The sequence below is a fragment of the Centroberyx affinis genome, unplaced genomic scaffold, assembly GCF_046629955.1.
Source record: "Centroberyx affinis isolate AG114_WGS23_722 - 3 ecotype Tasmania unplaced genomic scaffold, CSIRO-AGI_Caff_v1 ptg001852l_1, whole genome shotgun sequence".
Classification (NCBI taxonomy): domain Eukaryota; kingdom Metazoa; phylum Chordata; class Actinopteri; order Beryciformes; family Berycidae; genus Centroberyx; species Centroberyx affinis.
Genome location: NW_027280231.1, coordinates 41,318 through 56,746, shown reverse-complemented (window position 1 = coordinate 56,746; position 15,429 = coordinate 41,318). Strand labels below are relative to the sequence as shown.

General features: G+C 38.1%; 1 protein-coding gene across 3 annotated transcripts in view; it reads right to left on the bottom strand.

Annotated features, from left to right (window-relative positions):
• The window catches only part of LOC139653002 (mucin-2-like), a 29,235-nt gene extending 16,033 nt beyond the window's left edge, over positions 1-13,202 (bottom strand). For 2 of the 3 annotated variants that reach the window (XM_071529941.1, XM_071529942.1), the window contains exons 1-6: positions 13,086-13,202; positions 12,266-12,550; positions 11,624-11,896; positions 10,609-10,656; positions 1,495-1,767; positions 1,088-1,135 (exon numbers count right to left, since the gene is read on the bottom strand). In XM_071529941.1, coding sequence (XP_071386042.1) covers positions 1,088-1,135; positions 1,495-1,767; positions 10,609-10,656; positions 11,624-11,896; positions 12,266-12,550; positions 13,086-13,155 — 997 coding nt within the window. In that variant the 5' untranslated portion in view covers positions 13,156-13,202. Of the gene's footprint in view, positions 1-1,087; positions 1,136-1,494; positions 1,768-2,101; positions 2,387-2,923; positions 2,999-10,608; positions 10,657-11,623; positions 11,897-12,265; positions 12,551-13,085 lie in introns of those variants that run through there. The other variant, XM_071529943.1, reaches the window with a different exon arrangement.
• Between the last annotated feature and the right edge of the window lie 2,227 nt (positions 13,203-15,429).

Sequence of the window (15,429 nt, the reverse complement as noted above, 5' to 3'; positions counted from 1 at the left end):
ACACTGCTTGCATTCAGTCTCTGTTACTACTGATGGGTTTGAATCCTGGCTGAATTCCAATAGGCCAGTAGGTATACAGTATACTCGCTCTCTCATCCATTCATCTCAGAAGTGATGCTCAGTGGTGACATTGGCAATGACATCATCATACTCAACATCCAATCCCTCATCAGCCTGGCTGGGCGGGACTGTTACCGTGGAGACGGGCAGGTCATTTCCTGCAGTCAGAGAATTTAGACAATTTGTCATCTGACAAATTATGTGAAATCAACATCCATTAGTTAGTGCTCATCAGTTTTTAGAAAGTTGGTTGATTATTTAATTAGTCTTTTACCTCCACGCCGGTGGTAATACATAGACAGCATCAGGAGAGTTGAGATGCAGTAAGGACAGAACACCACTAGGTGGCAGACCAGTCTTTCAGTAGACAGGAGGGGAGCTGGGGGAGGGGGCGGAGCTGTGGCAGGGGGCGGGGCTAGGGAGAGAAGTACACCGGATCAGATGAACGTCTAGATGAGAGTAAATCATGGACCACACAATTCACACGAAACTTGGTGTGGAGCATCTTGGGACTGTGCTCTTTCAAACTTCTATTTGGATAATTGATTGCCATAATGGGTTGGCTTTTATCAACCAATAAACTTTTAATGAAACATGCCCTAACACAAAATTGGCCATAAGTCCTTGACCATTCATCTAATCAAGCTAAAATTCATAACACATGTTGAGAAGTGTTGTTTGAGCACGCCCACAAAAGCATTTGGAGTTCCATCACTAGTTGGCGCTACAAATGCAAAAAGTTTATATCTCATAATTGACTGAATGAATTTTAATGAATGAATCTAGGACCATGTCCAAGTCGATGTAATTGAATAATGGAGTGCACTAATACAGTTAAAATACTCTTTCTAAGGCTTTAAACGGCCTATAGCTTGGACAGTGGACTCACCAGCCTAGTGGTTAATGTGTATGTCTGCAATGCAAATGGTTGTAAGTTTGAATCCTGTGGGTAACACTATTGCCTCACACCATTAAGCGTAATGTCTTAAGTTTCTCATTTTTGGACAAATGACCATATTGTGCTTACCCTGTGTCATTGCAGTTGCTGTTTCTGTTGGTGGTGTTTCTGTTGGTGCTGGTGGTGATAATGGAGTGTCATTGTTAACTTTGTGAGGGATAGAGAAAATGTTAAACTGGGCAGAAGTAAATTAATAACTAATAACTGTATTAATTTACTTCTGCCCAGTTTAACATAACAGTTATTAGTTATTAATTTACTAATCAATGGCAAGAGTTTCTCATTAACAGCCAATAACGCTGCATCTATAAGATGTAGCATGGAGGTAGTATAACCAAAATACTGACTAGGTGCCTGATACAAAAAGGCAAAACAATGAATTTTGAAATGATTTTCTCCCCTTATTTTAGCTTTCTTTGGAACGTTTTCCCTACTTCACGTATGTATTTGCCTCGCATCTGTCACAGTCTTCTTACCTTTGATCACAGTCAGATGCACAGCTGGTTTACCATCACAGTAGTACAATCCAGAGTCAGCAGGCTTCACTTTAGTTACAGTCAGTGACTTGTCCTTGGTGGAACCAAAACGCCTGCCTTGGCCTTGAACATGCTTGCCCATCCCGTTTTGAATAACATAAATGTCTTTTTCTCCTCCACTGATTATTCTGCTCCATGTTAGAACATCTAAACCAGCATGAGGGCATTTCAGAGTGACACTGGTCTTCTCTACAGCACTTTGTCTGGCTGTTCCTGTACACAGCAAACATATTGAGCAAGTAAAAACCTATATTCATGTTGCATAATATACCAACAATATCTACTGCATTACAAATGCTGTAATGAAGCTAAATAAAGTACTGAGTCATCTTAAGACTTTGACTTGCAAAACAGATGTGTTATTAAGGATAGAATCATCTGTGAACAATGAATTTCAGGTAGAGATTTTTTGTTTTTACAAAATGAACATGCAGCATTTTGGAATATAACCTTTCAAATATCAAGTGGAGACATGTTTTTAAAAAAATAGAGAGCAGAACATTGATATATTGTAAAATACAGTAACTTTGATGTTGCTTGATATTACCTGGTGGTATCACTGTCAACTCCACAGCTGGTTCATCATTACAGAAGTACTTTCCAGTGTCTGAGACATTAGTTTTGAGTATGTACAGTGAATTATCTGCCTCTGATTGATATCGTTTAAATGGGTCATGAATGTGTTTTTTGTCCCCGTCACCAGCAACTGTAAGTATGTCAACTTTGCTTCCTTTACTCTCTCTGCTCCATGTTACTGTAGGCCTATCCTTCACAGAGGGAGGACATAGCAGAGTGACTGGGTCCTTCTCCTCAACTATTTCATGGTTTATCTCTGCAAAATGAACGACATTTTTTAATGAATAAGCATCCGTTTAGAAAGAAACAACATTTCTAATATTGTGAGCACCTCTGATCTAGCAGGTGGCTTGCTATTTTAGCGCCAGAATCAGAATTCTTTTTAACTGCCAAATGCAACGGGTGCACATTGAATTTGATCTGGTTAATTGGTGTTTACACATTATAAGACAGACACAAATTAAATGACTGACACACTAGTTGCAACTCCAAAACATGACAGGACCTCAAAATATAGATGTACTGTATGACAAAACATAACAGTAAACATGATTAAACATAAACCCAGAACTGTTAAATTATTTTCAGAATGTAAAAGATTAGATAATTTTTTTCAAACTATAGCAAATCAGTTCAAGCACCCATTTTTCAACATTTTGGGCTCTGTGGCATGCATATAAACTGTAAGAAACTGTAATGAAATCAAGTAGAGCAAATTAAGAAAGTGTAAATAATAATAAATGTATTAAAAGAATATTACACTGGGTGACTGACTAATTTGAAAAGTCCTTACCTGCATTAGTATTACTGCCGGCACAGACCAGAGCAAAGGCTAACAGGCAGTCAAAGACATTCACCCTCATCCTGATACAGGCTGAAATGATCAGAGAATGAACAGAGAATAGAGACTGACCACAGTTTCCCTCTGAGCTGACAACAGGAACTCAGTGTGTGTCTTGTTTGAGAAGAAAAACATGCACTGTATTTTACTACCAACAAATATTGTGTCAGTGTGTGTTTTTCCAAAACACACAGATGTGTTGAAAATGAGAGGGTGCCTGTCTTTATAATAAACCTCACCGATGGTCTGGATCTGTGATGTTGTCAAAGTGTTGTTTTCCTCTGCTTTACCTGTTTATTGCAATACTTACAAGTTTCAATGCTGTTGATAGTGTCCATCTTGAGAAAAATTGGGTCTATGAGCAACTCCTTCTGTTTATGTGATGTACCTAACATTTGGTATCCTTGTGTGACACCTTTTGCCAAGCTGGAATTGATTTAGTGATCATAAATGTAACAAGGACACACACAGTGTAATAGATGTGAAGCAGCTGCATAGTTCAGGAGGCGAGTGAGTTGTCTGTAAATGTTGCTATTCCTCCCAATGGCCACTAGGGGCAACAGTGAGTGAGTGAGTGAGTGAGTGAGTGTGAGTGAGTGAGTGAGTGAGTGTGAGAGTGAGTGTGAGTGAGTGAGTGAGTGAGTGAGTGAATGAGTGTGAGAGTAAATCAGTGAGTGTGAGAATGAGTGAGTGAGTGAGTGTGAGTGAGTGAGTGAGTGTGAGAGTGAGTGAATGAGTGTGAGAGTGAGTCAGTGAGTGTGAGAATGAGTGAGTGAGTGAGAGAGTGAGTGAGTGAGTGAGTGAGTGAGTGAGTGAGTGAGTGAGTGAGTGAGTGAGTGAGTGAGTGAGTGAGTGTGAGTGAGTGAGTGAGTGAGTGAGTGAGTGAGTGAGTGAGTGAGTGAGTCAGACATAACAGAAACAGAACAGAAACATGCTGCGCCGCACAGCCACACGCTCACTGGCATCTGCCATGTCGGATATTATTATAGTTAATGCATGTGTAATCGTTATTGATTACAAAATGGACAGTGGTGATAGCATTTTGTCTTCAAACGTATAGAAATGATATTTAGCAAGCAATTAAAAGCTGGAGCTGCAATGTCAAATATTTTGCTTTTTAACAGATCACTCACATATCTGTGTGTTAAAGGATTACATGTTCCTCTATGGACTGTGAAAACTGTCTGACCCCTGGCTTTATTAAACAAATCCAGTTACATAAGATCAAACATGTACTTTTATCTTACTGTTTCCTGGTGTTTTAGTGTATGAAAGGCACATTCTTTTTTATAAAAGAGCAAAACAAATAGTGATTATTATTATTAACTGCATGGTGCTCAAGCTCAACACAAGGCTGTTTTTCTTGACCTATACAAGGTTTTCACCCAACAGCAGCACTATGGTACAATGAAACTGTGACTGAGATAAACTTTAAAGTTTTACTTAATTTCCACAGATCACTTTTGAGATTTACTGGTGCAAAAAACCTCAATAATACACAACAATTTGTCTGTTATTGCAATGTTGTTTCTACAGAAAACAGTATTGGACATCAGTGGCAATACTTTTACATATGTGACAGTAATGTAAAAATCAATGTAAAATGAATATAATATGAATGTTAATCTCCAAATAGTATGGATGAATGTAACATGAATGTAATGATGAAGCCTCACACTGCACCTGAGAAGGTTTCACTGCAGGTGGTGATAATGTTGATTGATGTTAATGTTAATTGATGTTACTTCTGTTTAATTGTTGTATAACTGCTGTAAAACTTAAAAAAAAAAAATTAAATAATAATAACTATGTCCCACTGTCATTGGGGGCCGCCATCGTTCCACTTTAATACACACTGTCAGTCCAATGTAGAAGGATTATGTCAGCTGTCAATCAGAGCCGAATACACACACACACACACACACACACACACACACACACACTTCTCAGGAAACAGCTTCATTATCTTAAATCATCACGTCATGTTGTACATCATGTGAACTTGGGGGTGTGTGTGTGTGTGTGTGTGTGTGTGTGTGTGTTCTCAGGAAATGATGGGTGTGTTTTTTACATTTCTTTTTATGGTGCATTATCAATGGTTTGGCTTGGTTCTGAAACGTCAGCTGTCAAAGTAAAATTTAAAAAAGAAGTAAAATATCTTTTATTTTATTCATGAAACATTCATTCAGTCCTTAAGTGAGAACAAAAAAAACTGAAATAAAATATTATGTGCCATATATCATTTTTTTTTAAATAAACAATATTTTATATATGTATACATACTTTCTGCAATTAAACAGAAGGGAAAATCAATGTGTCAGTTATTTAGATGAATGTCTGTAGTTAGTTGGAGTAGAAGTTTTCTCTTTGATCCAGAGGAGTTTCTGTAAAACAATAATTTAGTTAGAGTCATTTATTAATAACCATGTACAGGAATGTCATTAATGAAGGCTTTCATTCTAAAAGGTTATTCCTCCATTTTGGGTAAAAAAAAAAGAAACATTATGTGTGTCTATAGTTCAATATTTAAAAAATACATGATGTTATCCTCTTATGTGACAGATTAATCACTCCTATTGATTAATAATCTGTACAATGATCACTATACAGCAACACTGCATCATTCTATCACGGGGTGTTCTTTCAAAATGTCTTGAAACCTTTCACATCTGTGTTTTCACCTGAGAGCAGCACAATGTTGAGGAAAGACTACACACACCACAGATGATCGATGCAAAAAGGATTAAGTGGAGGAGACATGAGTAGAAAGAGGAAGTAGTCTGACACTGAAATAGCGCAGTGGAAAGTCAGCGTGTGAACCTTCAATTTCCAACTCATGACAACAAGTTTTCTACTGGGAGGGACATTATAAAAGTGTTTTTTTTTGTTTTTTTTATCATGATCCAATCCCTAAACCTAAACTTAACCAAAGTTGGTTAAGGTTGGACACGACATTTTCACCTTTTTTTCACGACCTTTTCACAGGTGAAAATGTTGTGTCCAATTCCTGTTATCGTCACAGAATCCAATTTGTGGTGAAATTAAAGAGGGGAAAAATACAAAATACATTTGCCCCTCTTTCATTTGGGAAGAAACTGTTACCATCTGTTCATTGCTCAACATTTTGAAAATAGATGTGGTTACATCCTGTAAAATGTCACTTGTTTGTGAGCAAAATTCTTGAGATGATCTTATCAGTAAAATTAGAGTGGGCTACACTTTCATGCCAGCAATCTCATTTTATGTGAAAATAAAAAATAGAAAAATAGGAACCTGCATACTGTTAAGAAAAGGGGAGGCTTAGAATACACAAATCAGAAGAAATCAGAAGAATTGAACACAGTGTTCAGGCGTCAAAAATGGTGTCGCACTATGTGGATATTCTCCTTTTTCCAGCGTTTCCTCTCCTCTCTTTGATATATTTTGTATTTATTTAGAACACACACAGCTATTGAAAAGCACAAATGCGATCCATTGTAACACATAATTACATAATTATTTATTAGGGATGGGACGATCTGCTTATCTCACGATACGATTCAATACACAACATGTGGTTCAGGATTCAATACAACCACGATACGATGTGATAAAATAAGTTCAATGACAACAAAGTCTGACTGTGCAGAATTCTGTTTATTTCTGAGCCGCAAATCTTTCTAGCGATGCCATTGGCTGCTAGAATGTAAACAACAATTTAAAAATGTCATTATAAAGTGACAATAATATAATTTGGATGGAGAGCTTGTGAAACTGTGATGGTCAAGAGTCTCATTAGTGATTACTACAGCAGAATAACATGGAGCTGATATCACCATTCATGTTCCTGACCCACCATACGGATTGTCATATATCGCCCCATCCCTATTATTCAAATGACACTGTTTTTAGAGTATTTTAACGTGCAACCAACATGAAAAGGTAATAATTAAAGTCACCTTCATTGTTTCCTTGAAGATTAGGCCCAGTGATCAGGGAATATGTGGAGTCGTTTGGTACAGACGTCTCTGTGAGAGGAGAAAACATGGAGACTGATTACATGAAACTCTTCTCCACGCATGGCAGTGACCGATCATTCTTACAGGTTTACAAGACACATAAATGGTATCTTTCGGTCTGGACCATCATTTTGTCTGTGTGCATGTGCTCTTTCACTCACACTGCATGAAAAGGAAGAAGACCACTTCCTTTATTACCTTTCACCCCTCTGATCAGCAGTAGTAGTAGTAGTAGTAGTAGCAGTAGTACTAATAGTAGTAGTAAAAGTGGCAGTAGTAGTAATAGTAGCAGTAGTAGTAGTACTAATAGTAGTAGTAAAAGTGGCAGTAGTAGTAATAGTGGTATTAGCAGTAGTACTAGTAATAGTAGTAGTAAAACCAGAATATCCTGGTTTTATTACTACTTGGACTGTGTGAAGGTGGATGTTGATGCAGTGTGGTCGGTCTGTACCGGTCTTGTCTCCTGGCTGGACTGGAGCTGGATCAGGGATGATGCAGTATGTGTCGTCACTTTGGTTCGGTCCATCTGCACAACAAAACAGCAGCAAGCATTTACTGACAGAATGTAGACATGATAGACACACACTGAGCAACACTAAATAAGGCTAAACACAGCAGAAGGGAAGGGAAGGCAAGGGAGACAGAGGAAGGGAGAAACCTAACCAGTGTGTTGTAACCAGAGTTTTATAAATACGCTGCAGTAATACGTTCACACGCTACAGTTTGTGTCCAAATATAACAGCGATAAAAGTCCCACTTTTCACATGAGCTCATCTCAGCTCATCTGGAAAATCCTGTACTTTGTTAGCCTGGTGTCCAGCCCCTATGAATCGCAGTTTTCAGCACTCTTCGAATTTGAAGAGTGCTGAAAACTGCGATTCATAGGGGCTGGATACCAGGCTAGTACTTTGTTAGGTTTAGTGAAAACATAAACTTACCTAACCAGACTGCAGGAGTCTTGCTTTTAGCTAGTGAGAGAAACAATAAATTACAGTTTTATGTTGGTATTTGTACAGAATGATGCAGTTATATATAAAGAGCACAGCACAGTGGGTAAGACTGGTTTCCCAGCAAGCGTTTGGCAGATGACGACGTGCAGCAGGAGGCCAAGTTCAGCATCAACATGTATATGATGCTATGTAAAGCCCTTTGAGACATGTTTGTGTGATAAATGGCTATATAAATAAACAAGACTAGACTAGAGACTAGACCTCACACACAGTGCAAAGGGACAGGCTAAGATATATGATATACATGATATACTATGCTGGTTACTTTGCATGTAAATACCGACAGCAATCCACCAGTGTGCAGCCATTCAGGCAGCTTAGCATGCAGTGTGGGTTCTGTGGTGTTTCTATTGTGTTTCCTGATACAGTCTGAGAAGCAATAGACAGCAAAATGCAAAAAAAAACCCAACTTGATTTCAATGACTACAACTATAGTCAGTGTTAGAGTTATATATCACCAAAATACAGTTAGATTATTTTACTAGTTACCTGGGAAATCTGCCAAGTAGTATATAGCTGATGGTCCAGTGGGGCGTTTTACACCTAGAAGTAGAGTAGAAGTTGAAGTTAAACTTGATGTATTTGTTTGATCTGTATTTTTCATGTGTTTGTTGTGTAAAACACTTTGTGTAAGCCTGTTCTTTGTGTTTAAAGGTCCCATATTCTCCACTTTCCAGTCGTTTTATTTTGTGTCTTGAGGTCCATTCAAAGCTGTGTGTGTGGTGTCATGTACCAAAAACACTCTCAATCCATTTTTGCACGTTCATTTTCCAGCATCTCTCTGAGCCTTACCAAGAACAGACTGTTTCTGTCACTGTGTCTTTAAGGCTCATTAATATGTCTGTTCCGATTGGCTAACCGTTTCAAGAGTGAAACGTGAGACGCTGCGGCCCGGCAGCTACAGGTAGGGAAAACTCTCCGGTAATAAATAATGACAACCGCTCAACCACTTTGAAAAAAGCACTTTGTTAGTCTATTATTTCTTACAAAAATGATAATGAGCGAACCTTTGTGACGCCACAAAGTTACGGAAGTCCAAACGGCTCGTTTAGAGGCTCGCTTTTCTAATATAGATTGTGTGGATTTAGTTGGCGACCGTGTGTTTTGATACTTTCACCATGTTTAGATAGACCATACAACTCCTTTATAATCAGAGGCAAGGGGAGTCCTGGTTTACACCATATGGGACCTTTAATAAATTTGACTTGACGACTGTGGTTGGCTGTAGTTAAAGGAACAGTTCACCCCAAAATGAGCCTGGCAGTGTTCATGCCATGTCATAAGCACATAAGACCAGCTACTGTTATGCGTTACTCTGGCTCATAATGGAAAAGGGTAGTGATCTCCTTCGGAAGTGGCACTTCCCATTTCCCATACTCACCGCATGTGGGCTGAACCACAGATCCATCCGGTATCTCAGTATAGATTGGCTCGACCCTCTGTTCATCACTTCCTGCTAGAAAAGGTCAGGAAAGTGTCTTTCAAAATTTTATCCATTACATCACCCCTGATTATCTGCTTTAAACTGTAATCAGTAAATGTCATCGGCTAGGTTGGTCTGTAATGTAATCTAGCCTTTTGGTAGAAGTGCTTTCGTAAAAATCACTACCTTCAGTTCATCATGGGGCAACTGTAATATATGCATAATTTAGTCTAGAAACCAAGGCAACCAAGGGCTGAAGTTACCTGCTATCCTTTAAAAAATACCATGATTTGGTTTTAATGTTTTACAATCAAATATTGTGTAAGAGTCATGTTTTTCCAATTGTGAAGATCTCATTCATGTCTCCTGATTGCATCAAAACTGTTGATTTCTGTAAAATATATTCTGATGCAGAACTGGCACATATAAATAACAAGAATACAGTATAATGTAAGTGTTTGATTGGTAATATTCTCAAAAGAACAATGCCACTTTCAGGTCAAGCTTCGTTCACCTCGTCTTTTGGACCAGCATCTCCAAGTGACGAAGACGATGATGAAGAGCAGTATTCCAGACACCGTACCAACAGGAAGTTGCCAGTAGCCAGGAGTAGCTGGAGGACAAGACAAAAACAAAAAATCATTCTGCACCTAATGCTTACCTTCTTAACTTTCAATTTTTAAATGGTAATATGTTCCGTTCATAAAAACTAACTTGAAGAGTTAACATTTAGATCTGTTTTGCCTTACTCGCAGTCATCCTGATTGTTGCCAGTGGGGTTGATGGTAATATAATTGTTGGTGGTGTTGACATTGACGGTGATGTTACCAGAGGTACTGGTGCTATCAGTGTTGTTGTTGTTGTTCTTATTGTTGTCATTGTAGTTTGTACACATGGTCTAGGACCATGTCCAAGTCAATGTAATTGAATAATGGAGTGCACTAATACAGTTAAAATACTCTTTCTAAAGCTTTAAACAGCCTATAGCTTGGACAGTCTCATAACTTGGTCCTATTTTTTGCTGTTCCCTTGGTGGCCATTCTGTGGACTCAGTAGCCTAGTGGTTAATGTGAATGTCTGCGATGTCAATAATTGTGGGTTTGAATCCTGTGGGAAACACTATTTCCTCACACCATTAAGCTTGTGGTAACTAAGTGTAATGTCTGAAGTTTCTCATTTTTGGACAAATGACCATATTGTGCTTACCCTGTGTCATTGCAGTTGCTGTTTCTGTTGGTGGTGTTTCTGTTGGTGCTGGTGGTGATAATGGAGTGTCATTGTTAACTTTGTGAGGTATAGAGAAAATGTTAAACTGGGCAGAAGTAAATGAATACAGTTATTAGTTATTAATTTACTAATCAATGGCAAGAGCTTCTCATTAACAGCCAATAGCGCTGCATCTATAAGATGTAGCATGGAGGTAGTATAACCAAAATACTGACTAGGTGCCTGATACAAAAAGGCAAAACAATGAAAAAGAGAAAAAAAAGATAAAATGGTACCAGATTGATTCTCCTTTGTTGGTTTCTCATAGCAACAACAGAGGGCGTTCTTTACTGTGGTTATGGGTAAAGCTGGGCTGTAGCCTACTAGCACCACCAAAGTAATAATCTCAGTAAAACAAAATGTCCTCAAATGTATTGTGACTTTTATACACCAGTTACAGCACATGTGCACTGACTGAAAAGTTTTCTGGCAAAGGAACCAATAAAGTGCACCTAGCAATGCTTTATGGGAATTATCAGCACATTTGGAACGTGTCTGTGATCAATCAGATTGCTTAGGTGAAATTATTCATTGTATAATCAGCAACTTTTCAACCTCAACTATTTTGTGCAATATGCCTGAGACCAGCTGAGGTTAAAACGTTGCTGAAGGTTAGCTAGTTAGTTAGATGACCTTCAAGTTCAAACTAGCCATACTAGCCTATAGCTATCTATGTAAGATAGTTAGCTAGCTGCTGACCTTCAACATCATGATGTCATGGTCATGAGTGAATGACAAAAATAAGACATTGGCATTTATATTTTCAGATTTTGATGACTAGATCTCCTTCTTTGAACTCAGCCTAAAGGCTGCATCTGTTAGCTTGAATAAATAATGTACTTTCTTTTTTGCATTAAAACTTCTTCTTGATTTTCTCCCCTTATTTTAGCTTTCTTTGGAACTTTTTCCCTACTTCACGAATGTACTTGCCTCGCATCTGTCACAGTCTTCTTACCTTTGATCACAGTCAGATGCACAGCTGGTTTACCATCACAGTAGTACAATCCAGAGTCAGCAGGCTTCACTTTAGTTATAGTCAGTGACTTGTCCTTGGTGGAACCAAAACGCCTGCCTTGGCCTTGAAGATGCTTGCCCGTCCCGTTTTGAATAACATAAATGTCTTGTTCTCCTCCACTGATTATTCTGCTCCATGTTAGAACATCTAAACCAGCATGAGGGCATTTCAGAGTGACGTTGGTCTTCTCTACAGCTCTTTGTCTGGCTGTTCCTGTACACAACAAACATACTGAGCAAGTAAAAACCTATATTCATGTTGCATAATATACCAACAATATCTACTGCATTACCAATGCTGTAATGAAGCTAAAGCCCGTTTTGGGGCTACTATTAAAGTAATGAGTCATCTTAAAACTTTGACTTGCAAAACAGTTGTGTTATTAAGGACAGAATCATCTGTGAACAATGAATTTCAATAAAAATCTTTTTTTTTTTTTTTTTTTTTTACAGAATGAACATGCAGCATTTTGGAATGAAACCTTTCAAATATCAAGTGGAGACATGTTCTTAAAAAATATAAAGCAGAACACTGATATGTTTTAAAATACAATTCAGTAACTTTGATGTTGCTTGATATTACCTGGTGGTATCACTGTCAACTCCACAGCTGGTTCATCATTACAGAAGTACTTTCCAGTGTCTGAGACATTAGTTTTGGTTATGTACAGTGAATTATCTGCCTCTGATTGATATCGTTTAAATGGGTCATGAATGTGTTTTTTGTGCCCGTCACCAGCAACTGTAAGTATGTCAACTTTGCTTCCTTTACTCTCTCTGCTCCATGTTGCTGTAGGCCTATCCTTCACAGAGGGAGGACATGGCAGAGTGGCTGGGTCCTTCTCCTCAACTATTTTATGGTTTATCTCTGCAAAATGAACGACATTTTTTAATAATAAGCATCCATTTAGAAAGAAACAACATTTCTAATGTTGTGAGCACCTCTGATCTAGCAGGTGGCTTGCTATTTTAGCGCCAGAATCAGAAATCTTTTTAACTGCCAAATGCAATGGGTGCACATGAATTTGATCTGGTTAATTGGTGTTTACACATTATAATACAGACACAAATTACATGACTGACACACTAGTTGCAACTCCAAAACATGACAGGACCTCAAAATATAGATGTACTGTATGACAAAACATAACAGTAAACATGATTAAACATAAACCCAGAACTGTTAAATTATTTTCAGAATGTAAAAGATTAGATAATTTTTTTCAAACTATAGCAAATCAGTTCAAGCACCCATTTTTCAACATTTTGCGCTCTGTGGCATGCATATAAACTGTAAGAAACTGTAATGAAATCAAGTTGAGCAGATTAAGAAAGTGTAAATAATAATAAATGTATTAAAAGAATATTACACTGGGTGACTGACTAATTTGAAAAGTCCTTACCTGCATTAGTATTACTGCCGGCACAGACCAGAGCAAAGGCTAACAGGCAGTCAAAGACATTCACCCTCATCCTGATACAGGCTGAAATGATCAGAGAATGAACAGAGAATAGAGACTGACCACAGTTTCCCTCTGAGCTGACAACAGGAACTCAGTGTGTCTTGTGTGGTATTTTACTACCAACAAATATTGTGTCAGTGTGTGTTTTTCCAAAACACACAGATGTGTTGAAAATGAGAGGGTGCCCGTCTTTATGATAAACCTCACCGATGGTCTGGATCTGTGATGTCAAAGTGTTGTTTTCCTCTGCTTTACCTGTTTATTGCAATACTTACAAGTTTCAATGCTGTTGATAGTGTCCATCTTGAGAAATATTGGGTCTATGAGCAACTCCTTCTGTTTATGCAATGTACCTAACATTTGGTATCCTTGTGTGACACCTTTTGCCAAATGTTTATTCTCTCAGCAAATAAAACTATAAAACAGTTGAAATACAGCCTCTATGCTTTGACCAATGAGTGCCATTATCTCTGCAAAATGGCACTCATTGCTAAACAAAGATACAAACAAAAAAAGTTCTATACTAGAGAGAGCAAATTGGAAAGTTAAGATAGTTGCAACATCACCTCACACCTTGCCTGCAGTAGGCGAGATAACTAACCACACAGAGAGATTCTCTATCTTTTCATGGTAAAAGGTGTAAAAACTATGCAGCAATGTATTATTCGCTGGAAACTGCGGTGGCAGCAACAAGCAATCACACACATCATCAGTTGGAAACATTTTGCTGGTTTTGTTTCAGTCTCAACAGAAAGATCATAGCACACAAGTATAGTAATGAAGAATGAAGATCACGGTAACACTTTACAATCTCTTTATTCCATATTATTAACCTGCCTATAAACCTAAAGGTATAGTAAGTACACAGTAATACTGTGTAAGTAGGCTATTGCTGAAAAGTTAAATTTTGGGCTGTAGCTATCTTGTTGTACTAACACTGTATTTACACAGTATTACTGTGTACTTACAACACTATTCCATAGGTAATACACTGGAATAAGGCCATTGGTGATGCATCGCAAAATCTCAACCATGTCTGGCTCCTCCACTGGAGGATCGGCTGCCCACAAATAATAGCTAAATGTATAACAACCAGGCTAGAAAATTGTTATGTGAAAAACATCGCAATGGGGTGGGTGGTGGTCAATTTATTAAAATGTAAAAGTGAATAATGTGATAAGGTGGATTTGTTTCCAAACGTAGGTTACTGTGACACAGTAAACTGTCTTGTCTTTAGCCCTAGTCTCTACTCCAAAAGTTGTAGCTTGAGAAGAGTCAGCTCAGTTAACCTGAACAAACTGTTAGCTAGCTAACTAGCCAGCAAACACACTGATGCTAGAGTAATGTGAACATGTGAACACTACCCACTGAACAATCTTACGTTGATTAGACGTTTAAAACATGTCTAAATGGCCCATAGCCGTCTAGGCGACGTTGAAATCATGTCTTTTGCTCAGTGGGTAGCCAGTAACCACAACTAACATTAGCTGCTACTAGAGACGCTGCCACACAACAGTGAAGGTTCATATCTGTACATCATGAAGCGGCTGTCAGATGACGTACATTTATAATGTGATATGTAGGTGTTACAGTAAAACCACTGAGCTAATTACTGCAAACACACGGTCTGCCTCTCAACCACAGGCTAAAACTATGCAGAATACAAAGTGGGAAGGTGTGTGTGTGTGTGTGTGTGAGAGAGAGAGAGAGAGAGAGAGAGAGAGAGAGAGAGCTGTATAAGATACAGGAGTATAGGTGTGTGTATAGGGTTTGTGTGTGTGTGTGTGTGTGTGTGATACACAGATGACTTGTATATTAGACTTCAGTTTATCATACTAAGCACCAAACATTACAAAACATCACAAAACTCAATATATGATAAGACTAAAATAAACAAAAGATTAAATGTTTTGAAGTTCATGATGAAACCTCAGGAGCAGACAACAGGGTTTGTGCTTAAGCCTTCCGTTAACCTTTCTATTAACCTTTAAAGCCAAAGTTGTAATTAATAAAAATTTATATATTTTGGGCTGAAATTAAAGTGGATACAGACAACTTTTCAACTTTCCCCCCGTTGTCCCCCCCTAGCGTTTCTAAGTGGTATTGTTGTTTGCGCTGCTGTCACAAAGACAACCGGATCTCTTTCTGTTAGAGCCTAGCTCCATCTGTCTGCTTATCAACTCCTTCATCATAACACAATATAGTAACTTTCACCACTGCTCATTTTAGAAAGGCCACTGCAAGAAAACGTGTTCTTTGTTTAGATTATCAAACGGAGAAGTGG